Genomic DNA, 23,100 nt, shown 5'->3' with positions numbered 1-23,100 from the left:
GCCCCAGGCGGGGACTCCTCACACACGCTGGCTGGCTGGGACCACAGGGCACTTGGGGAAAATGCCGACGTGGCCGTCCAGGTGGCCCTCCAGCCATGCCTGGTACACTGCAGGGGGAGGCCAGGGTTCCTCAGGGCGTCGCCCACCCACAGAAGCCCCCTGCGCCCCGGTAGGCAGGGGAGAGGGCAGCTGCCTGCTCTACCTTCACACAGGACGTCCACCATGTCCCCCCGCCTCAAGGCCAGGTCCTCGGGCTCCTGGGCTGAATAGCTGTGCTGGGCCACCACCTGGTAGAGGACAGGCTGGCCAGCCACTCCCTGTGACAGGATCAGGGCTGCAGATGGCCAGGCACTGGGGGAAGGGCCCAGGCCACCTCCACAGCCACCCTGACCCTCGCCTGTGCTCGCCTGAGTATCACCCGACACGGTAGCCGCAGCCCCTCGGGTTCAGCTGCCGAGTCCCGCCAGGCCCTCTGTAGTGCCCCCTCCCCAGAGAGAGGCACCCAGTGCCCATTGTCGCCAGCGTCTCTGTAACTGCAGAGAGACTCCTCAGAGCGGGCAGTGAGGGAACTGACCACCTGCATCAGGGTGAGGACCTGCAGGGAGGGCCTGACCTCTGATGTGCCAGCCTCTTCCAGCTGCTGCCCTGGGGCTCCCACTCTGGGCTTGGGGCTGAGAGGGGCCCGGCTCAGAGCCCACCCCCAAAACCCGGCTCAGCGGGTGGGTGGTTTCCTGGCCCACCTGAGCTGCCCACACTGGGCCTGGGGAGCCAGGGCCGGGCTCAGCAGGGCCCACAGGCTGGACAGGTCAGCTCCTTTCTGGGCCTTCAGGGCCAGGGTGAAGGTGCACTGCACTGTGATGGGCACTAAGGACTCAGGGCCCCCCGAAGCCACTCCCTGGGGCCAGGCGTAAAGGTAGTGGTTGGTCTCAAAGCCTCAAGTTTGTGTGCCCAGGGCCTGGCTGGGGTGGGCTCCAGCTGGGGGGATGAAGGCAGGGGCTGAGAGGGTGGGAAGGGGCTGGTGTTCTCAGGGCTTGCAAGACTTCAACAGCCGGGGTCCCCACAGCCATTCAGAGGGACAGGGCTTGAGGAGTGAGGGTGACATGAGGGACGGTGCCTCTCACCCCAGCCCCCACGGGGTCCTCAGCTGCCAGCAGCCCTGCAGAAGGAGACAGAGCAAGACCCAGGTGGCCTCTAGTCAGAACAACGGGGTAGAGAGGCTGTCAGAACCACATGCCCACGGGACGCCTCCTCGGGGGACAGAGGGGCCTCTCCCAGCTCCCGAGGTGTCTGCTGGGCTCCATCTACATTGTGTCCGGGATGCCCCTACCTGGAGGGACCTGTCCGGCGATTTGTTCCATGCTGAGTATCTGCAAGAGAGAGCCACGGGCCTGGGGTGGGGCCTGGGGGCAGGGGCAGGAGCAGGGGTGGGAGGAGGCCTGGGTGGGCAGGGGACAGGGGCCTGGGGTGGGGCAGATGTCCTTGGTCAAGGGCTTGTCAGGGGAGGTGCCTGGATGCTGTCCCAGCAGAGCCGGCGGGGAGGGGTGTGGCCTGTGAGCTGGTCTGGCAGGTGGGAGCCGGAGCGCAGCCCGGTTAGGGGTGAGGTCAGGACATGAACCGGGTCCCTACAGGCCTGGAGGCCCGGGTGGGCTGCTCCGCACCAGAGGACCCGACGTCCCCTAGCCCGCCTGGGCCGGCTCCAGCTGGGTGACCCGGGAGGCCGAGGGCCAGGGCCAGGGGCCAGCTGGGCTTCATCCCCAAGTTGGGCACTGACACGGTGGGTGCGCTCGAGGCGCCCCGAGATCCAGGCCGCACTGGCCGGCTCACTCAGACCCTGATTTCAATGCAGGGGTTCCTGAAGTTTCAACCTAGTTTGTAAATGAAGCATTTAGATTTCACCAGATTTACCAGCTGCCTAAAACAATCAGGCCAGGAAGGTGAAGAGCTTAAAACCCTGTATGTGGAGTAAATGCAGGTGCAGCCACTTGTGGGAATGTAATCATGCACAGGCGTGGTCATGGGAAGAGTTGCCGTTAAGGCGCCCAACTGTTGTGTGAGTCAACGTCGGCGAAAGAGAAAGAGAAAACCCCTCTATTGTTTAAGCCCTTCGATAAATTTGATATTAACAGCCACCTTCTCTGTGCAGGGGGACCCCCAACTCCTGGAGTGGGCTTTGGGCTGTGGTTAGCCCACCCCATGTCCCTCCCTTTGGCCCCACCCCAGCACCAGGTCAGTGGGGAGCCCTGTGTCCATATAGGAAGGTGGGGGAGATGGGGGCTAGGCTGAAGGGCAGGACCCCAGGGATGCACAGGCTGTGGGCCGGGCCCCACGGGATCCAGGGTGCGTGAGGACTCCCAGGCTCCTGCCTGTGCCCTGGCAGGCATCAGCGTAGCCCCCATCCCACTGGTCCCTGTGGCCAGCTCAGGCCATGTCCCCAGCCTGGCGGAGAAAGCCAAAGCTCTGTCCCAGCTGTGGCTGCCGGTCCCCATGCTCAGGTTGGGGTGGGGGGCCTCCAAGCACTGTGGCCCCTGCCCACCTCACCGGGGGCCAGGCTCACATACCTGCTCACCATAGGTGACTGGCTTACAGTGGCCCACCTGCCCCACCTGGCCAGAGAAGACCTCCTTCTCTGTGTCAGGGGCATCCCGGGGCCACAGGGGTGCCAATTCTGCAGGGGCCTGTGTCTCTGGCAGGGGGAAGAGGGGCCCCTTGTTCCCAGGGCTCACCCAGCTTGGCTTGACCCTCCCAGACAGCCTACCCAAGATGCCTCCTGTGGGCAGAGGGCTTTTGTGAAGGGGAACTAAGAGAAGGCCTGAGTGGGAGATGGGGAGCGGTGCAGAGCAGGGCCCAAGGTTTGCGGCTTGCTCTGTGTCCCCACACCCTGTGCAGCCGTGAGCACCCTCCCACCCCGCACCTGGCGGGGCAGCCCCATTCCTGAGGCCCAGGCCCGGCTGCGAGGGCACTGTCGTGTCAGCCCACAACCCCACCTGCACCCTTCCTGGGACCCTCCAGGCTGCCTGGAGTCAGGATGGCCTGAGGTCTCAGCTCCCCTCTGCTGCCCCCGAGGCCTGAGTGGGGGCTCTATGAGGGGCAGGCAAAGGCCCCTTTCCCTTTCAGCAGGATGGGCTCAGAACAAATGGGGGTGTGGGGAGGGCTGGGAGAGCACAGTTTCAGTCTGGGGGTGTGACGGTGCTAGCCCTGGCCGGGAGTGGCCACCCTGGGTCCGCACAGGGACTGTAGCCTCAGGGGTGTGACAGGCCCACGCCCCAGGGAGAAGCAGGCAAACAGAGGTAAACCAGCCCCTTCCCATCGAGGGGCAGCACTGGGCTTGTCCTCACCATCTGCATCCTGAGCCTGTGGGCACAGGGTGACAGTCTTGCTCAGTCCCCCTGATAGGCAGGTGGGCCCGGCACCACTCCCCCCAAGCAAGATGGCATGATGTTTACAGACTTTCAAGTGGGTGAGACAGCCACCCCCCAACCTCAGGTCAGAGGAATGTTGGGGGCCCTGGAGGGTTCAGAGCATCTGTGGCATTTTCCTTCTTTAACTGTAAAAGGTCTAGAGGGCTGTGGCCTGCGATATGCCGGATGGGAAGTCAGGCCGCCTGGAAGGCCACCCACCCACCTGGGACTGCTGAGGTCGGACCCCCTTGTACTGGTCATCAGGGATAGCAGAGGCCACCACCTGAGGGCGGACAGCAGGGAATGCTGGGTTGGGGGCACCCAGCTGCACCCCAGGGGCCCTGCTGCGCCAGCCCTCACTGCCTGTCCTGCCCCCCATCTCCCATCTGCTGGGTGGGGGCTGTCCACATCTGGGCCAAGGCTGTTGGACCACTGACAAAGTACCTGTACTGATAATTTTAGGTTTAGTACAATTTTTTTAATCTCTTTATTTCTTAGAAACAGGCCTGTGCTATGACAGTTGAGCCCTAAACTGGATAAATGCAGTTCGGGGCCTCCTCCACCCTGCCTGGCCTGCACTGGCAGAGACAGTGGTGTCTGTGACCTACACCCTCACTGGCAGCTGCACCCACTGCCAACAGCATGCTGGCCCTCAGTGACCTCGGGGGTGCTGGGGCCCAAGGGCCGCCAGCCTGAAATCAGAGTAACTTCTTGGAGTTTTCTGCCCCCCGCCACTGCATCTGGGGTGAGCTCCTCCCCTGTGTTCCACGGTCAGGTGTTGCTGCCTGGCCCAGGCGCTCCAGGGCGGGCGTGACATGGCCCAGGCCATGCCACCTTGGCCCTCCCTGGGAGCTCGTTCTCTGAGGCAGAGACAGAGACAGGGAGGCCGGGGGCTGCAGCTGAGGTGGGGGCAGGCAGGGCAGCAGGGGTGCCTGTAAGAGGGTACGAGCCCGCCTCCCCTGCAGCTGGCTTCTGGCGGGCCTGCTTGCTCGTTTCAGGAACCCAGATCTGAGAGCCCCGCTGGGAGACACTGCCCCAGCCCGGAACCCAGGCACACGTGTGGTTTGAGGGCAGCCTGCGCCCACTCTCCACTCACCAAGGCCCTGATGACGGCCTGGCCAGACCCCTTGTGTCCCTGCGAGCAACGTGTGGGCCGCCCCACCCCTCCCCAGCTGCCTGTGCTGCTGGCCCCGAGGACCTGGCACCCGAGAAGCCAGAAGCCCCCCATTACCTTGGCCAAGTCCACAGGCTCCAGGTGCTGCCTGCGGAGCCGGAAAACCTCACCCCTGGGGACCTGCCGGAGCTGCAGGGGGGGCCTGCTTCTGGAGGGGGACCCGCCAGTGCAGCCTGAGCGGTTGACCAGGAGTCCCCGGGCCTTGGAGCAGAAGGGGCTGCCTGGAGCCGCCACCCACTTCCCACAGGCCACGAGAAGCCTTGGCCCAGCCCCCTCCCTGGGCACCCAGACCACCTCCCTCCAGAAGTTTCTTGGGGGCCTGTCCAGATGTGAGCCCCAGACCGTGAGCTCTGGTCCTCACGGGCTCATCTGAGTCAGCCCAGGAGCTGGAGGCGGCGGGACCAGCCCAGCCCTCCTCACCGGCACGTGGTCCCAGGCAGCATCCAGGCAGTTGTGGGCCCCTTCCGGCCCCGTGGAGTTGGCTTCCTGGAGGCTGTGGGTGGCCTTGGCCCAGAGCCCCAGCTGGCACTGCACTGCTGCCACGTTAAACAGCAGCTGGCAGGGAGGCGGGGGGTGGCAGCAGGCTGGGACCTGCCCCACTCTGGTCCCGTGCTGGGCCCCATCCCTGCTCCATGCCTGACCTCCCCGACCCCTGGCCTAGGCCCCACCCTGTGCTCTCCAGCCTCAGCAGCCGGGGCTTCTCCGGGTGCCCAGAAGATGCAGGGCCCGGCGGGTGCTGTGGGTAGCACCGGGTCGGGTGCTGCTTGCAGCTGTGCTCCGCAACCCTGTGCTCCTGGGCATACAGTCAGAGGCCCGTCACCCATTTCTGGGAGTGCACTCTGGGCTGCCTCACCCATCTGCACCCAGCAGGACCCCCTGGCGGCCCCCTCTTCCCTGTGCCTCCAGGGGTCCGAGGTGCCATGCAGGGAACCCCTCTCTGTCCTCCCCCACCTCCCCCAACGCCAAAGGATGTTTTGATGGACAAGGGTTGGGTCAAGGCTGGGATGTGCTGGGGGACAGAAGCCAAGTTGCACGATGTCCTGGGAGGTGACCCTGCCCACTGACCTGCTTGCTCAACCACTGTGGGGCCTGCACACGCTCTTTCAGCCTGGCTTAGTGTCGGTGGGAAAAGCACCCGGCCCCTTCCCACAGCCCTCTGTCTCCAGGGCCTGCACCCAGAACCAGCTAGCCACCTCCAGAGCCTATCACAGGGCCTGGTGGGGGCCACGGCTGCACCAACACCCCGGGCCGTGCCCTGCATCGTTCACTGGCTGGGGTCCCAGGTGCCTTATGGATGCCCACCTGGAGGGACTTTCTGCCTGAATTGTTTATTGCAACACAGGTTGTTCCCAGAGGGCTCCGAGGCGGTGTGTTTCCGGGAGTGTGGAGTTCCGTGCTCCCAGGGCCCCTCCCTCTGGGCCGACATCACTCCCGGTGGCCAGGAGAGGGGCTGAGTGCAGAGCTGGGGTGGGGACACCCCTGCCAAGGACCCGCAGCCAAGCTGGGCTCCCTCCTAGGCCATCCCACCCCTCTCCTACCCACCGACTCTGACCCTCTCCCACCCTCCTCCTGGGCAGGAACACTCCTGGCGGCCCCCACCCACTCTGCGGCCTAACCCCTCAAGGTGAGTGGCCGGTGGGGATGGCGGGGCGCCTCTGGCCACAGGCAGCATTTCTGTCAGTGTGCCCCTGTGACACCGACAAGACGACAGGACCCGGAGCACAGGGCCTGCCAGAGGTGAGGACCTGGGGCGTCCACCTGGAGCAGCGTCCAGAGGCCCTGCAGGCCCTGCCTCTCGGAGGCCAGCCCCCTGTGTGAGCCCAGTGCAAGCTCACCTCCCAGGCCTGCAGCTTGAATGGCAGGCCCAGCTGCGTGTAGTCGGTGGCAGGGCTACGCCTCAGCTGTGCCAGGGCCAGCCGGAAGTCAGGCAGGGCCTCCTGGAGCCTGTGGGCAGCGAGGTTGCCTGGGGTGGAAGGCCCTCGGCTGCCGCAGCAGAAGGGGCCTAGCCCTGCCCCAGCCTTGCCCCCACCCTCAGCTCCAGGGACACCGCTGGGGGATACTGGTGGCCACTCAGGTCTCAGCACATGGTCGGCACTCAAGTCCCAACAGACGAGTCAAGGGGTCGATACACAGACGTGGCTGTGCCAGGTGCCATGCTTCTGGTGTCAGGCGGTGCCCAGCTCTGACGCAGCTCTGCCCTCTGGGCATTTTGCTCCCCTGCTAGGGCCCCTGTCTGCTCCCGGGACCCTCTTCCCAACTAGCCCTGCATAGTGCCCTGGGCATTTCCCTCCTGCTTCTCAGGCCCTTGTGCCCTGAAGGCCTCCCCATGCAGAGACCTGCTGGGAGCTCCCTGGCCCCCACTGGAGCCCCAGCTCCCCCAGGCAGGCTCCTGGGCCCATGAGAGGGGGAGGTGCCCCCCAGGGCCTGCCTGCCAGTGTGGGGCCTTCTGTGGACCTTGTCCCTGAGGGCCAGGCAGTGGGGGAGAAGGCCAGGCCGTCCTGCGGCCCTGATTCCTTCTTGGGAAAGGGCTGCAGCACAGATCCCAGTAGGACCCCCAGCTCCTCTGTCCTGCATGCACGGCTCCTCCAGCCCTGCCCTCGGGTTCCGCCTCAGCAGAATGGACGTAATCACACCGTCCCTCTGCAGACAGACATGATGAGGAGCAAAAAGGGGCACCGGCTAAAGGTCTGTGAACTGCAGCATAGAGACAGGGGTCACTGTGTGACTGCCCTGCAGCCCTGGAGGGGTGCCAGTGAGGGGGACGACTGGTGAGAGAGGGGAGGTGGGAGTGCAGGAACGGACCTCACAGAGACAAAGGGCCTCTGCGCTCACCTGTCCAGCTGGAAGTTGGCCACTCCCCGCTGGAAGAAGCCGACAGCCATGCAGGTGTCCTTTGTCACTGCTTGGTCAAATGCCTGGGGACAAAAATGCCTGTGGATCACCAAGGTCTGTAACCCTAACCCCCCTGTCCAGACACAGTCCAGGTGGATGACAAGTGATGGGGCCAAGGGTTGCATTAGCCCCTGTGACAGCCACCTGCAGGGGAAGGTCTCCTGCCCCCAGCCTGGGGCCCTTAGAGCATCACCCTCAGAGGCCTTCACCGCCTAAACCAGTCCGAGCTTCCAAGGGGCTTGGAGCCCAGCGAGGTAGTGTCACAAACCAATTTGTTTACCTTGAAGACAAAGAGAAACAACAAGGAAACACTCCAGTACAGTATAATGGTTACCTCTCCGGAGGGACTTATGCAAGATTTTTTTTTTTAATCCTGTTTTTGGTAGTTCATACAAAATGACATACTTCTCATCTATTAGAATCAGAAAGAACAAGTCAGTGTGTGTGTAAAGCATCATGTCCTTAAACCAGATGAAGACAGCAGCCATCTGCTAAACAGACAACAGGAAGGGTGTGATGGACAAATCTGGCTGTGTGGGGGGCTTGTGGGCGAGCTGAGTATACCCTGCGGTTGAAGGTCCACAAGGGCACTGATGTGGGGGGCACTCCATACCAATGAAATCTGTTTGTCTGCCATCAGCCAAACCAAAGGTCACAGAGGCTCCCACAAACAGACCACAGTCCCACTACACCCCTCCTCACCCTGTCCTGCTTCTCAGAGACAATTTTACTAATTATAGTGAGCCATCTGTTTTTAACACCTGCATATTTCCAACTAATGTGCCTGTGCTTCAGTCTCTTAACTACCTATTTATTGACTTTGGACAGTAAATGCTCCCTCTGCTCCTAGCAGAGTGGGGGATAACTTAACACTCACATGCCTCTGCCCACAGCTGTAGTCCCTCTCGATAAACAACAGTGTAGGAGTGGGTGATAACTGACTGCCCTTACACCTGTGATTGATTCACTGCTGAACCGCCTGGCATCCAGCGACTGGATTCCCTTTCTTTAATAACATTCTATAACTGGAATTGTTACTGAGATTTGTAGATTCATATGCAGATGTCAGAAGTGACACAGGAGAACCCTTGTGCACTGTGCCAGCTTCCCCAGGGGTGAAGTTTTGCAAGATTTGATAACATTCCCCTATAATAGCTAATTCTCCTTTCATTTACCTAGTTTTCCAGGTAGCTGTCACTGTCACCCGGACAGCTAAAGAAACCTGGTTCTTCCTACTGGACAGGTTGGAGACTGGAGCAATAGGCACCGTGCTGCTGGCTCTGCGTCATGTGCCCATGGAACACGGTTAAAGGGCAGAGAGAGGCTCTGTGCTGCCCCCTCGGCAGAGCAGGTGTGAGTGTGCCCCTGTGCACGTCAGCTCTTGGTTCTGTTTTGGGGAGCAGATCAGGAGACAGGTGAGCCCTCAGATCTGGGGTTTGGGCATGAACAAGACCTTGTCTACTCTCACCACAGGTGTCTGATGAAGCCCCAGCCCCAAACCCTGCACCCTGGGGGGCAGGCAAGCCCCTTCCCAGCTGGGTCCACCCGGAAGCCTGTTTCCTAGGTCTCCAGCACCTGAGCCAGCGTTTGCCCCAGGCTTTCCCCATGACTGTGGAGTCTAGCACATGGTCACCACACAGTGGAGGCAGTGAGGGAGCCCTGCATTCTCACCCGAGTGATGACTCAGCCCCCCGGACCACCTGCTTTGGGTGTCTGTTGAGGCAGGTGACTGGGGAACATCCTCAGAAGGAAGGGCGGGTGTCCCCACCCCACGTACCGTCGGAAGGAAGGGCGGAGGCCCTGGGCCCACCCCTTCAGCCAGGTCTCTGTCGCACCTGTCACTGACCCGGCGCACACTAAGGCCCCCTTGGGCCAGAGAACTGCCTCCCCCAGGGGTGGGTTTCCTGCGGTCAGTCCTGGGGTACCTGGCTGGCTGCTCCCTCGCAGCGCAGCCTCACCTGCAGTGCGGCGTCCGGGTGCCCAGCCAGCAGGTGCACGCAGCCCATGTTGAAGCACCTCCCGGATGTCCGAGAAGAGGCTCAGGGCGCAGCCCCAGTCCCCACGCGCCACAGCCTGCGCGCCGCGGTGCCAGTCGCGCACCAGGTCCCCGAGCGGGGGCATGGCGGAAGTGGCGCTTCCGAGCGAGAGCGCGGCGGGCGGCGGCGGGGATCCCGTGAGGGGTCCGCTGGGGTGGCGAGGGGCCGAGGGGCGCAGGGCTGGAGCTGCAGGGGCCGGAGCTCCGCGTGGGCAGGTGGGGGCCCCTGAGGCTCGCGGGGCTCAGGGGCAGAGGGGTGAGCGCCCCTGCGGGGGTGTCCGCGAGAGCCAGGGGCGCCACGCCTCCTGCTGTCCACAGCGTCCGGGGGGGGGGGCCCAGCGTGGCCCCGCCCAAGCCCAGCAGGCCCCGCCCCCACAAGCGGCTGGCCCCGCCCCTTCCCGCTGCTGCCCCGCCCCCACGGACTTCCGCCGACGCCCCCGCGCGGTGTCGCGCCCCAGCTCTCGCGGCGGCGTGGCCTCGGTGCGCCCGGGAAAGCAGGCCGGGCCCTCTGCCGACGCCGGGCCGGGTCCAGGTTCCGAGCGGACCCCGCCGGCTCAGGTGAGCGAGTCCCGGCGCTGACGGGGTCGCACGGGGGCCGGGCTCCGCCAGCGCCCCTTTGTGGCCGAGGGGTGGCAGCGCGTGCGGGGCACAGGCCCGGGGGCAGCAGGGACACAGCCGGGGGGCACGGCGGCAGGCCTGGGGGAGACCGAGGCCAGCGTGGGGGACCCCGAGAGCACCCGCCCGAAGCAGGCTACCCCAGAGACGAGGCGCGGCCGGGCCCTCCTGGCCCCCTGCACGAGTCCGTGGGCGTCCCGGACGCCCTCCTCCGCCGTGGGAAACGAGCCTCCAGAGCCCGATGGCGGAGCGGGACCTGCCCTGGGCCCCGGGGCCCCGTCAGCGCCCCTGCCCCTCCTCGCAGCCTCACACGCGTCCCGGCTGACGCCGAGGCTCATGCCTTCTTTGCTGCCGCCTTCTTGGCGCCTGTATTAGTCAAGGTTCTCCAGGGAAACAGAACCGACGCATGTACAGAGAGAGACTGTTTTTCAGGCATTGGCTGACGCCATTGTGGGGACTGGCAGGTCCAAAATCTGCAGGGTGTGCCGCCTGCTGCAGGCCCAGGGAAGAACCTGGAGGCAGGCAGACGCCCCTCTCGCTGAAGGGAGCTGCCTTTTCTCTAGTCCCTTTACTGACTAGATGAGCCCCACCTGCGTGGTGGAGGGTATCGGACTTTACTGCAAGCCTACCGTCCTAAACGTTAATCTCATCTAAAATGTACTTTCACAGCGACATGTGACTATAACCAAATAATTGTCCAGTTATCTGGGCCCCGTGCCCAGCCCAGTTGACACCTGAAATGGACCATCACAGCACCCAATCCAGAAAAGCTCCCGTAGATGGTCTCTGGGACTTCACCTACGGCAGGAGAACATGCTGGCCTAGAGGTGGGTGGGTGCCCCATATCATGGAATTCACTTTTAAGGTGCACAAGTCAGTGTGTCAAATGCAGAAATGTAGCGTGCAGTCGTCCCTAGTTCCTCGCCGCCCCAGCCCCTGGCACCACTCACCTGGTGCCAATGTATGGGCTTGACACTCCCGGATGTTTTGTATAGACAACCATACAACATGAGCCTTTGGGGTGGCCTCCTTCCTCAGTATGATGTTCCCAAGGTCCATCCCTGGTCGCCTGTGGGTGCTTCGCTCCTTTTTAAGGCTGAGTGGTGCACGGGCCATGCTGATCTTTCAGTCCCCAGTTGACAGGTTTCTGGGTGTTTCCTCTTTTTGGTCACAATGAGTAGAGCTGTTGTGAACACTCGTGTGTACAGTTTTGGGTGGATGTGTGTCTTCAGTTCTCTTGGGTGACACCTGGGGGTGGGGGTGGGGGGCTGCTGGGTCACGTGTCACTCTGTTCAACTTTTTAAAACTATTTTCCAAGCAGCCATACCATTTTGCATCCCCATAATGCTGTTCACTCTTCAGTCACTCCAGACGGCCTTTCCTGCCATCACTCCACTCAAACGCCTGTCTGCGTCACCAGTGACTTCCTTGTGGCTGAGCCCAGTGGTAACACTGGGTGTGGCCCATGCCCCCCTTGGTGCCTGGCCCCCAGAACATGACCTCTTGGTGTCCTCTGCCCCCAGCTGCCCCCTTTGCCTCCCTAGGCTTGTCCCACTCTTGGAATTACCATCTGGGTGTCTACTGTGCCCATTATTTCATCAACTTTTCTATTTTTGCAATAAAAAAATGAGAAAGGTGCCAAGGAATTTTTGTTGCAGCTGTATTCATACTAGCCAAAAACTGGAACAGGCAGGTATGCTTCAGTGAGCTAGCGGTTTACAGACTGCACCCACACGGAGGACAGCGGCTCGCCGGCAAAAGGGATGAACACGTGGCAGGTGTTGTGGGGCCTTCTAAGTGAGGAAAGGCCACATAGTTTAGGAGCCCACTTATATAATGTTCCCAAGGTCTGGAAATGAGAGGTTGTATATAAATGGAGAGAGAATGGTGGTCGCCTGGGGTCACTAACAGATCGATGATTTGGGGGCCCATAAAAGGGCAGCCCGAGGCCCCTGTGGCAGACTGAGTCAGCGTCAGCCTTCTGGCTGCAGTTTTAATTTCAGTGTTCAAGATGTTACCATCTCAAAAACTGGGGGAATGGTATATGGGATGTCTGTTATTTTTTACAAGTGCATGTGTATGTTGTAGATAATAGAATTATCCCAAAATGTTTTTAAAAATTTAAGAAGATTTCAATTACAGGTCCTTTCAGCTCTTAAACATTAATTTCAATGTTGTTTTGGAAAACGTTTGTATATTTGAGCTAAAGTCTATTCCCAAGTAGAGGCAAAAACTAAGGAGGAACAAGAGACAAGTGGAAAGATCACTTTGCAGTGGGAACGAGGTTGGCAGTGTCCGCACCGCCACCCCAGCAATACAGTCTACAAATGGAGGAGAAGAAACAGGAAATTGGAGGAGGCCATGCGCAGCCGAGAACAATCAGGTTGGGGAAGTTCAGCCAAGTGGGACCTGTGGGCAGCGTCCAGCCCTGCACAGGTGACCTTGCACCCCTGCAAGTGCACTATCTGGGACGTGGGTGCCCAGCCCAGTTGAGCCTTGAGATGATGCAGCCCCTGCCTCAGCCTGGCTGCAACCCCCAGAGACCCTAAGGTGGGACCCCTGCCCCTGGCTCCACGGCAGCCTGGCACCTGGGTAAAAGGGTCCCCCAAAAGCCCTCTCCTGGGGAGGCCCCGGAGGTCAAGACAGGGGGCGCTGGTCCCTCTGTGAGCCACAGGGAGAAACTTGGTGCAGGACTGATGCCGACACGGCCAGCCAGGGGCCAGCTTTAATGGTCCTGCAGCACATGTGTGCCTGGAAAACCACTCCCAGCCCAGAGACAGCAACGTGTGCTTCCCGTGGCCACCGCAGAGAAGCAGACACCAGCAGTGGGCATGTGTGCCCCCTCAGCAGCTGGCAAGGGTGTGAACTTGGGGCCCGGGCGCCATGCAACCTCTGTGCAGAGCAGTCTGGCGGCTCCCTGCAAGCTACAGTCACAGCTCAGCCAGTGGCCCTGCTCCTGGTGGGCACCCAAGGGACGACCACGCCTGGCCGTGAGGTTCACAGCAGCCAAACGGGGGAAGGACGCAAAAGCTCACTGACGCCGGGCCACGGAATGCCACTCAGCCCTGGAAAGGACTAAGGACTGTGGCTGCTGCACGGGGGAGGAATCTCAAGAGCACGGAGTGAAGGAGGCCAGATGTCCTCTGACTCCATTTATGTGAGTGTCCAGAACAGGCAAATACCGAGAGACAGAAAGTGGACTCCTGGTTGCCAACAGCTGGGAAATGTGGGGTAGCTGCTAGTGGGCATGGGGCTAATCTTTCTGGGGTGATGAAAACGCTCTGGAAGCAGGTGGTGGCAGTGGCCACACACACGTGGACACACTGAGCCAGTGAGTCACCCACTGTAGAAGAGCACAGTTCACGGCACGTGAATTACATCTCAGTAAAGCTAAAAAGACCCACTGAGATGTGTGTAAATATTTAATTCAGTTTTAAAACCAATTCAAACAGCCTCCAAGTTAATGTCATTGTTTATCCGAAGAGGCCCTGTTTGCAGGGATCCAGGCTCTGCATCCATGTCCCTGTGCGTCTTGGACAGCTCTGGGCTGGTGACCCATCTCCACCTGAATTTGGGGTTTGGGGACAGCAGGGTGAACTTACCCGGCGCCGTGTGAGGAGCGCGGGCTGTCTGAGCATCCCGCCCCATCTCCGGCTGCCGGGCCCCCAGGCGGGAGCAGCAGGCGCCTTGGCCTCTTCCTCTGGTTGGCTGGTTTTCCCAGCACCAGCGTGTCCTGCAGAACTGTGTGAACCACGCGTGTGATTTTGAATATTCTAGTAGCACACTAAAAATAGAAAAACAAACAGGTGAGATTAACAATATATTCTGTTTAACCCCCGTATGCCCCAAACATTACCACCCCTACATGTGATTGATACGAAAAAGCAGTTCTGAGGCGCCTCATGCTGTCATTACCCTGTGTACGCTTTGCATGCACTGCAGAGTGTGGCCGTCCCATCTTGTGGGGGGACTGGGCATCGCAGGAGGGCGCAGGCCTTGAGAGCCGCCCCATGGGGTGACAGCTTCTGGGACTCCAGGACTGGCACTGACTGCTCCACTGCACTCCCGCTGCGTGTCGTGTGGGTTACAAGGGCAGCCGAAGCATGGATGGCCCTGGTGAGGAATCACACTCCCAGAAGGGCTCCTGATGCACTCTCTCCAGCCCCCAGCCACCTGCTGTGCAGCCCCACCTGCCCCCAAGATGTAGGGCACAGGGGCTGCCTGGATAGCGGACATGAAGCTGGTGCCCCCATATTTCTGGAATAAAAAAGCAAAATGGCAAAGAAAGTGTGAGTTGGTGTCCAAACAGGCCACTTCTGTCACTGCAGTGTGGAGAAAACACCGTGTTCTGAGGCCACAGGATGGCTCCCAGACTCGTTCTCCTGGGATGGACAGAAGGCTGAAGCCCAGGCCTCATGGTGGCTGCATCTGACCCTCAGCCAGCAACGTGGCTTCTTGTAGGGTCCTTTAATCTCTGCCTTTCCAGGTTATCTGAAAAGCAGCTTTGGGATGGGAGATGTCTTGAAGCATCTGCTCCGAGCTGCCCTCCCCAGCCGTGAGCCGTGTCCCCTGGGCTGCTGGCGCAGTCCCAGGCACCGTGGCTGTGTCCTCTTGCATCCAGAGCCTCTGTGAGGAGGGACCGCCGACCTGAGCAGCGTGCCTCTTAGCCCCTCCTGAGCAGGTGGAGCCCCTGGACTGTGCTTCCTTCCCTGGCAGCGAGGGGACGGGGCTGGGGCCAGGGAGTCATCCATGAGCACATGCTTGGTGCTCCCGAGGCCTCCACCTACCCCAGGCCGCCCACTTCACAGGCTGGGCCGGGCCTCACGCGGGCTCTGTGGACCCTGGGGGTTCTGTGGGAGTGACCCAGCTGAGGTGTCCTCCTTCCCCCATCTGGCCTGCTGGGTCCCTTCAGGGCCTGACTGCGGGGGCCCTGGAGGGGCCCGTGCTCAGAGCCCAGGCCCTCTGGCCTTGGGGCTGGCTCAGTGGGTGTGTCCAGCAGACAGCCTGGTGGGCCTGGGTCTGGTACATCTGGGGCCCTGGGGCACCCAAGAGCCTGTAGATGCTGGGCCTGGCCTGTGTTGACCTTGCATATAGAAGAGCTGGTTATTTTACTAGCAGAACAGGAGGAACTAGAACCTGGGACATACAAACTGGCAGAACCCCGGGCAAGTTCGGAGAACGCAGGACGGTGTCACTATAGAGAAAGGGGGAGTTGGAAGGAAAGCCTGCTCACTGGAGGGAAGTGGGGGTTCCGGGTGGTGACTGTTTCTCCAGGGCTGAGTGGCAGGGCAGGGAAGACCTTCCTCCTGCTGAGCTCAGAAGGCATGTGGGCTGGCGAGGTGTGTCCCTTCAGGTCAGGTGGCACTGATGAGCACTAGTGCACGAGAGCGCCCCCTGCTGGCCTCCCGACTCAATTTAAATGAGGTTTCCTCTACTCAGTTTTGCACCTGCCTGGGTCTGACTCGGCCAGGCTTCCAGGTTGGCCCCAGTGAGGTTCTCAAGTAGGCACCCAGATGGGCTCCCCTGGGCCTGCGCTCAGGTGGCCTGGCCTGCACGGTGTCTCTCTGGAGGGTGCCCAGCGCCCTTCCCAGGGGTCTGAGGCTGCGACTCCGCAGGCGGGTTTGCCACCGGGCCGGGGACCAGGCATGACGCGGGGGCGGGAAGCGGGAGCCTCTGGGTGAGCGCGTGGCGTGCTGCAGAGCTCCCAGCGTGAACTTGGCTCGGGCTGGCCGCCTTTCAGGAAAAATCCGGACGCTCAAATGAGTTGCACTTTCTGACTAGCCGTCCATTTTAGATGGACGTTCCTGTGGGGGTGCCCCCCCAGCAGGCCACGGCAGGGACGGCCTGCTGGCCTCCGCGTGGGCTGCAGACCCATCAGCACACTGGCAGCGCAAGGCCCTTTGGGCTCCAGGCAGGTGTCTTTCATTTTAAAATGAGGTCAACTTAAAAAGTCCGCTGTGGGGTGAAGCTGGACTCGGTCTTTGCCCTGTCTCCATTCTCAGAAGCGCAGGGCACTGGGCGTCCTGACGCACTTGACCGAGCGCAGGTCGCGGTCTGGGAATGGAACCGAGGCTGCGGAACGAGAACTGAGCCGAGCGTCTGTGGCCTCCGAGTTCCCCGGGGAGGGTCTGGGTCTGTCCGCTGACAAGAACACAGCCCGCCTCCCACTCTGGCTGCCACGCTCCTCAGGGGAAGGGGGGATGGTGGCCCCGACAGAGGGAGGTGGAAGTCGGCCTGCAGCAAATCTTGGAACTGTAGGGGTTTCTCCCCTAATCGACAGGATTAGAAAAAGCTCCCCTCCCTCAAGAGCCATTCGGCCGCCTGCCCCTTCCTGGGCTGACTAGCCACAATGGAAAGGTCATCGAGGTCACGGCAGTTTGTCCTCAGCTCAGGAACAGCACCCGACCCTGGGCCCCTGTGGACAGGGCCTGAGCACAGGGGCCGGTGGGGCCCACCTGGACGCTGAGCGCTGCCGGGCGGGCCTTCCTCTGGAGCAGAGGACCCTCGCCCCGCGCCGATGCTGGTTTCTATCCGTGCTCATCGGCTTGGGCCACCACCCTCTGCCAGGCAGTGAGAGACCACAGAAAGGTGGGGAAGGCCGATGACGTGGGCAGCCAGCGGCCTGGCTGTGCTGGGAGGCGCACCTCCGCCCGAGCCGGGCAGAAGGAGGAGGGCTGGAGGTGTGGCGTGGCTGCGAGTCCACCGCCTTCCCTTGGGCCCTTTTAGAAGCCCCTCGGGGTTGCCCTGGGGTCATAGGGCAGCATGGGGCATGTCTCCCTACCGACCTGCCCAGGAGGAAGAGCCACCATTTGGAGCTTATTCAAACCAAACCCCAGGGAGACCCCCTGGCCTGCTCTTCCCCACCCTGTCCCTGTGTCCAGGGGAGGCAGGCCCCACGATGCACCTGCCTGTGGCCTCTGCCCACCCCAGCCAGAAGTATGCTACCCAAGGGGTGGGTGAGTGGCTGGTGGTGGAAGGACACAGCCTAAGGGACCATTCTGGACACGTGCTGCATGAGCTGTGAAGTGCCAGGGGCTCGGGAAGCACTTCCGACAGCGGTGTGGACCCAGTGGGCGGAGCCAGGCCAGGACTCAGCCTTGCCTGGGTGAGGCGTGTCTGTTGGGGTGGGGTGGGGGGTGGGCAGGCTGGCTGGTCACAGTGAGGACGGGCATCTCCTGGAGAGGGACCCAGGGACCTGGAGCTTCCCCTGTTGGACACCTGGGCAGGAGGGGGCTTCGTGTCTCAGCGGCCGCTGGAGTCAGACCGCCCCCTCGGTGCCCCGCACTGCGCCCAGGAACCGCCACAGTAAACGCACAGACAGGTGGGCCCGCCAGAGGCGGAGACGCAGGCGCCACGCCTCAGGGGCTGTGCGGGACACGGCGGCCCCTCTGCTGCGTTCAGAGCAAGTGGACTGACAAGGAGGGCCCCCGGCTCTGTGCGCCTCCCCGATGAGAGCCCTGGCGGTGGGCGAGGCCACGCCTCCCACGACAGGAGAACTGCGGACCCTGCGGCCTTGGGGAGAAGCGCCCAGAGCCCCAGCAGAGGGCGCGCCCCCGGCTTCCCCGCGGGAGAGGCCAGCAACCCAGAGAGCGTCTGCCCGCGGCCCAGGCCTGTGCACCCCCACTGGCCTGTTGGTGGGCGCGGGGCGCAGGGTGCCTGGGCCCCCGAGAAGGACGTGTCTTAGCCTCAGAGACCTCGAGGCCGGCAGTGGCGGCGCTCGCACGTAGGCTTTGGTTGGGGTGGTGGGAGGGAGGGGCAGCAGGCCCCCCTGAGGGGGTTGGGAGCAGGGTTGCCTGGGGTGGGGTGGTGGCTTTGGGCTTGGCACCCCGGCCCGCCCGGGAGCAGCCGGTCTCCCCACTAGCCGCTATACTGGACGTTTATCAGGGGCCTGAGCGACTGTAATGTGATGTAAGAAACGCCTGCTGCCGGAACAAGATCTGGGGGAAGGCCGGCATGAGAGAAACTATGATTTTGGCTACTTCGAAGGGGGGCTGCGCCTAAAGTAGCTCCTTTCTGCCAAGAATCCCTCCATTTATTGGATTGGAAAGCAGAAGGATCTACTGTCAGGCCCTGGGGGGCCCTGGGACACCGGGTGGTACCTGCAGAGGCTGCAGCTGCAGGGGGGTCTGCCGCCAGCACCGGAGGAGGAGGGGGCGCCGCACAGTCCGAGCGTGGAGACACAGACGGACGCACAGAGGGACTGGCCGACCAGGAGGTGAACGTGAAGTGGTTGTGGCTTTTGAGAACTTTCTTTTGCATTCGTTTTCCAATATTCTGCCATATCTGGTGGGACTCAACCACTCAAAAGTGTCCCCCTGCAGATTTGATTTGGAATTCAGATTTAGGGAGGGCAGGTCTAAAGTGGGGCCCGCTCTAGCCACCGTCCTAAGGCATGGCCTTTCTGGAGCCTGGGCTGGGGCCCAGTGCGAGCAGCGTGCTTGACCAAGAGCGTCTCTGCTGCAGCTGCCCCTGGGGGCCTTGGAGGCCCTGTATTGCTCGCTCGTGCTTCTAGCACACCCTAAACAGCCCCTCCTTCCGACCCTGTCACACAGGGGCACCTGCCTCTTCCTCTGCATGGCGGGAGGCTGGGAAAGCACTCCTGGGAGCTGGCCACCCAGAGGCCCATGCTGGACCTCGTCAGGAAGCGCGTGGCATTGCCCGTGGCCCAGAAATCAACTGCCTAAAATGTGTTGTCTGTTTGATGTTTGCAGTGGGAGGGCTGGCCTGGCACCAGTCACTCCCCACGGCCGGAGCAGAGGTCCGCAGTAAATTGTCCACGAATGGGAAGGCCACCACAGTCCACCTGCAGCGCAGCTGTGAACGAATAGCATTTACACTGTTGTGCTCATGTTTTCTGCAAGTAATGAGTCAATGGAAGATGCTCACAGAACTGTTTTAGGAGGTTGTGGGGTGTGGGGGGGCCCAGGAATATGACAGTTAGCTCTTCCCTTGAGGCTGGTCCTCACATGAAGACCGAAAACCCAGGAAATACCCGTATTGGTGTATTATTTGGAAATATGAATGCAAATATTCAAAAGAACAGCTAAAAGAGCTCCTGAAAGAGGGGTCTCTGGGTGGGAGCTGAAGGGGGGAAGCCCGTGCTAGGATCCGGATTTGTGTGGCAGGCTGTGTGTGTATCACTGTGAAACCGACGAAAATCTGTCTGCAAGAAGAAAGTCTGTCAGGCCTCATGTAAATAGATGAAAAGAAAAAACCAGTATAATCTCCATAAAGTAGAAAAGCATCTTGTATAAAATACACATTTACAAGAAGCCTACTGGCCGCCTGGGAAGAGGAACAGGTCACTGCCAGCCTGGATTATTTAGAGCTGCGTGTGCCCGTGAGGGTGGCTCATGAGCCCTCACAGGGGACCCCTCCGAGGCCAGTGCCAAGTGCTCTTGGGTCTGGTGGGCGGCTCTGAGGCTGCCTGGGCCCCTCACACCTCTGAAACCAGTGGTGGGCCCTGCGTGGGCTGCCCCCTGGGGTCTGTCCCCTTTCTCTGTGGAGCCCACAGCCTCACTGCCTCTCCACTAGTGCCTCACTCAAGCTGCCTGCCGACCTTCCCCCGGCCCTGGCTGAGGATGGACCCGGGAGACCCCTCTGGAGACCCAGTTGGTGATGCCGCTGGTACCCCTGCTGATGGTGAGTGCCGTTCCATGGGTGAGTCTGCGCCCCTCGTGGCCCAAGTCCAGCTGGGCCACATCTGACCGGACCAGGTCTGTGGTGCAGTGAGGAGGGCCTGTGTGCAGGCCACAGGTGGGGTGGGTGGGGATGTGTGCAGGGCCATGGATGGATGGGTGAGCGCGTGCTGGGCTCTCTGAGCACGGGCCACAGATGCTGCGCTAGGCAGGGACCCCATGTAGGAGGTGTCCGGGGCCACAGCTTCGGGGTGGGATGCACCAGCCCTTGGGGTACAGGCAGCCTGGCCTCAATGCCTCAAGGGCTGCCTGCTGGCCACTTACTTGGTGACTGGCAGGGAGGACTGGCTGTGACTGGATGGGTAGTTCAGGGAAGGTGGTGCCCATGGGCACAGAGGCCATCTTCAGGTCCCCAGGCAGGACGTCCCCCTCAGGGGGGCATCTGATCACCCATGCCTGTCCCAGCCCCCGTCACGTGCGGGGTGTGGTCAGTCCTGACAACACACCCAGGCCTCTGCCTGAGTATGGGCAGAGGGGGCCCCAGGGCTTTCCAGGCCTGGCCCTTGCCGCAGGGTAGGCCACTGTCACTTCTTTCGCTCTCTGCTCTCCTGGAATGGGGGTGTGCCGCAGAAAGCCCCCACAGTGACCCCAGATCAGCAGACCCTGTCCCTTGGCCTGCTGGGGGCCCAGCTCTGCTGACCAGGCCAGCCTTAGGAAGGCCTCTGGGACCTCAGCCAGGGAGGCCTCCTCGGTGGGCTTCACACCAGGGTCTGGGTAGCACCCCCAGGGTCTTCTGGCCCCTTTGCTTTTGCTGCTGAGCTGGACCCTCTCGGTCTGTGGCTCTGGCACCCTGACACCCCCGAGAGCCACGGGCGTCGGTTTTCCCTGAGCCGTGTTGGAGCTTGGAGGGGCGCTGAGGAGCGTCTGCCAAGCCTCCGCCAGCCTGTCCTGCTGCTGCTGGTAGCGGGGCAGCAAGAACAAGCTTCTCCCGCTTCCCATCCCGCCCTCCCCTCCCCCAGGACCAGCGGAACCATCAGCCCGGCTCCGAGACCCTTTCCCTCCTAAAAATGTGGCCTTTGCTTGAGCACACAGAGCTGGACTCCGGATTCTCAGGCAGTGCTGGACTTCTCTTCCTTGGGAAGGTCAGAAGTCTGGTGGAGTCCAGTCATTTCTCGGCCCAGAGTTGGGGGGCAGGTGCAGCAGCTCCAGGAAGATCCATCCCTTCCCCTCCCTGTGGGCCTGCACCCCAGGCTGTGGTGACGGCAGTGACCCCCGGAGGCTTCCTGGAGCCAGGCCCTTGCTGGGCAGAGCAGCGCTGCAAGGTGGCCCCTCCATGCCAGGTGTGAGGGCGGCCCCAGGGGACAGCAGCACAGGAGCCACGCAGCCCCTCCCACTGAGGCAGGAATTCCCGCCATGACTCGCGTGGACACAGCTGTGGTGGGCGGCTCCTGCACCAGGCAGGAGCCTGTGGCCTCTCAAAAACAGGCCTTGGGGAGGCACTGCCGGGTCCGCAGACCAGACCAGGGCGCCTGCTGCGGCTCTCCCCCAGGTCGGAGGCCCAGGAGGGGTCCCCCGCTCTGCTCACTGGGGGTTCTGCCTGCCAGCAGCTGCCCGGAGTGGACAGAGTCAGGACAGCCACTCTGGACTGATGGAGGCGGCCTTGCCGTGACTTAGCCAAGGGCTCCAGCCCACCCCGCGGAGAGGGCAGCCTGGGCTCGGCACACCTGGCACCACCTTCAGGTGGGCAGGCGGGGGTCGGGGCGTCTGGCGGAGCCTCTGCAGATCAGGCCCGAGAGCAGCCAGGGTCACATGAGGGGACCGAGGGCGGGGAGGTCCCGGCTCTGGGTGGCTCCATGGCGACCTGGTGCTGCAGGCTCCCTGCGGGGAGGCCGGGTGTCCCCCACCCACTGACCAGGCCCAGCCCGTCGCCTCCCACTCCGCTGATAAAAGCACCCATTCTGTTTAGTTTTCACCACCAGCCTTATGATAGAAAATAACAGGGAGTCATAGTAGAAGTTAACTTGGCAGCTGGAGTTTTTTTCTAGAATACACCTGTTTCCTAAATTGATGTTGCCTGAGGTGGCTCAGTGGGGTTTTGGACGAAGTGGTGTCTGTCTGTCCTGCCTTCCCTGTCCCTGCCTGGCTATCTCAGGAGCGCCCCTGGAGGCAGCTGGCGACTCTCCGTGTCCTGAGGGCCCTGCGAGAGCGAGCACAGAGGGGTGGGCCCCCCGCCGCCCCTGCCAAGCCCCTGGCTGCCCCCTCCCTTCCCTGGGGCGCCCCCAAGTGCGTGTGGGGAGGGCCCCTTGGGAGGGAGAAAGCCCAGGGCGCAGACGGGCTGGATTGTTGAGTTTGAGCTTCTTTTCAGCATTCCCGACATGCAGCTGCTCACCCCGCCCCCAGCCTCTTGCTCCTGGGGGCAGCAGGGTCAGGGGCCAGTCGCAGGCCAGCGGCCATCTGTCCTGCTGTCCCTGACCTGCCGTCCGGCCTGGGCCAGCGAGTCCCCCTGTCAGGGCTGCATTCGCTGTGAACTTGTGCCAGGCCCAGCGCTAGGCCTGGCAGGGAGGTGGAGGCCACAGGCTGCGAGGCACGCTGGTGCCCATCTGTGCACGGAAGACCCCGTGCCCTCCCTGCTGGGCCCTGGCTGCACAGGGGCACTCGGCCGCTCCTCCACCGGGGCAGACAGAGCTCCTGCCTGTCTGTCTGGGCGAGCCGGCGGGACCGGGCCCCTCCTGTCGGAGTTTGCTCAGCCCGGGCTAGGCGTGCCTGTGGGCGCAGGTGGGAAGCTGAGTGGCCCCAGGTGAGGGGGCGTGGCTGGGCGAGCCGGAGGGCGTCTCCTGCGTGGGTCCTCCAGATTGTCAGGGGTCCTCTGTGCAGTGTGCCCTTGAGGAGACCTCCCCTAAAGTCATCACGGTCTCCCCAGGTTTCCTTCCGGGGCTCTACTGTCTGTTTCCCACCTTTGGAACTGGCCGTCAGGGAGGGTGTTTGATAGGTGCGAGGAGGGGTCCGCAGGTGCTGTGGGAGCCCGGCTCCCCCATAGGGTCTTTACAGGGTCCGTGCTGCCCTCCTGGGCCGGCCCCGCCCGGCCGTAACCGCTGGGGCGACTCCCGGGGCCCCAGCCTCGGCCGGGCGGTCCTCTGGTTTCCCGCGCTCCTGTGTGCGGCAGAGGCGTTGCTGAGGCGGGCGGAGGCGCGGGTACACCCACCCGGCTGCGCCCGTGCTGGCATCTCCTGACCCCTTCTGGGGGATCCCACACCTTTACATTACTGGTTGTATCATATAGCCTTTCCTTGATCAGGGCTTTTAATTTTTTTCTCGATGTTCTTTGGGATTTTTTACATGAACTTTTTT

The 23,100-nt window shown here is 62.2% G+C and overlaps 2 protein-coding genes across 12 annotated transcripts in view; one reads left to right on the top strand and one right to left on the bottom strand.

Moving 5' to 3' along the window:
- Positions 1-6: 6 nt before the first annotated feature.
- Positions 7-9,866, bottom strand: NOXA1 (NADPH oxidase activator 1). Its single transcript, XM_057499426.1, is given in 12 exon segments — positions 7-129; positions 198-317; positions 419-533; positions 741-925; positions 1,101-1,156; positions 1,328-1,367; positions 3,622-3,681; positions 4,993-5,127; positions 6,408-6,516; positions 7,405-7,487; positions 9,423-9,480; positions 9,482-9,866. Coding segments are annotated over 12 exon segments (1,176 nt in total). The 5' UTR covers positions 9,586-9,866; the 3' UTR covers positions 7-18.
- EXD3 (exonuclease 3'-5' domain containing 3) overlaps positions 9,762-23,100 on the top strand; it is a 66,699-nt gene continuing 53,360 nt past the window's right edge. For 2 of the 11 annotated variants that reach the window (XM_057499293.1, XM_057499291.1), the window contains exons 1-2: positions 9,932-10,057; positions 19,649-19,756. In XM_057499293.1, coding sequence (XP_057355276.1) covers positions 19,733-19,756 — 24 coding nt within the window. In that variant the 5' untranslated portion in view covers positions 9,932-10,057; positions 19,649-19,732. The other 9 variants (XM_057499288.1, XM_057499284.1, XM_057499294.1 and 6 more) reach the window with 9 other exon arrangements.

This window comes from Manis pentadactyla, chromosome 3, assembly GCF_030020395.1.
Source record: "Manis pentadactyla isolate mManPen7 chromosome 3, mManPen7.hap1, whole genome shotgun sequence".
Taxonomy (NCBI): domain Eukaryota; kingdom Metazoa; phylum Chordata; class Mammalia; order Pholidota; family Manidae; genus Manis; species Manis pentadactyla.
This window is presented reverse-complemented; position numbering and strand designations above follow the sequence as displayed.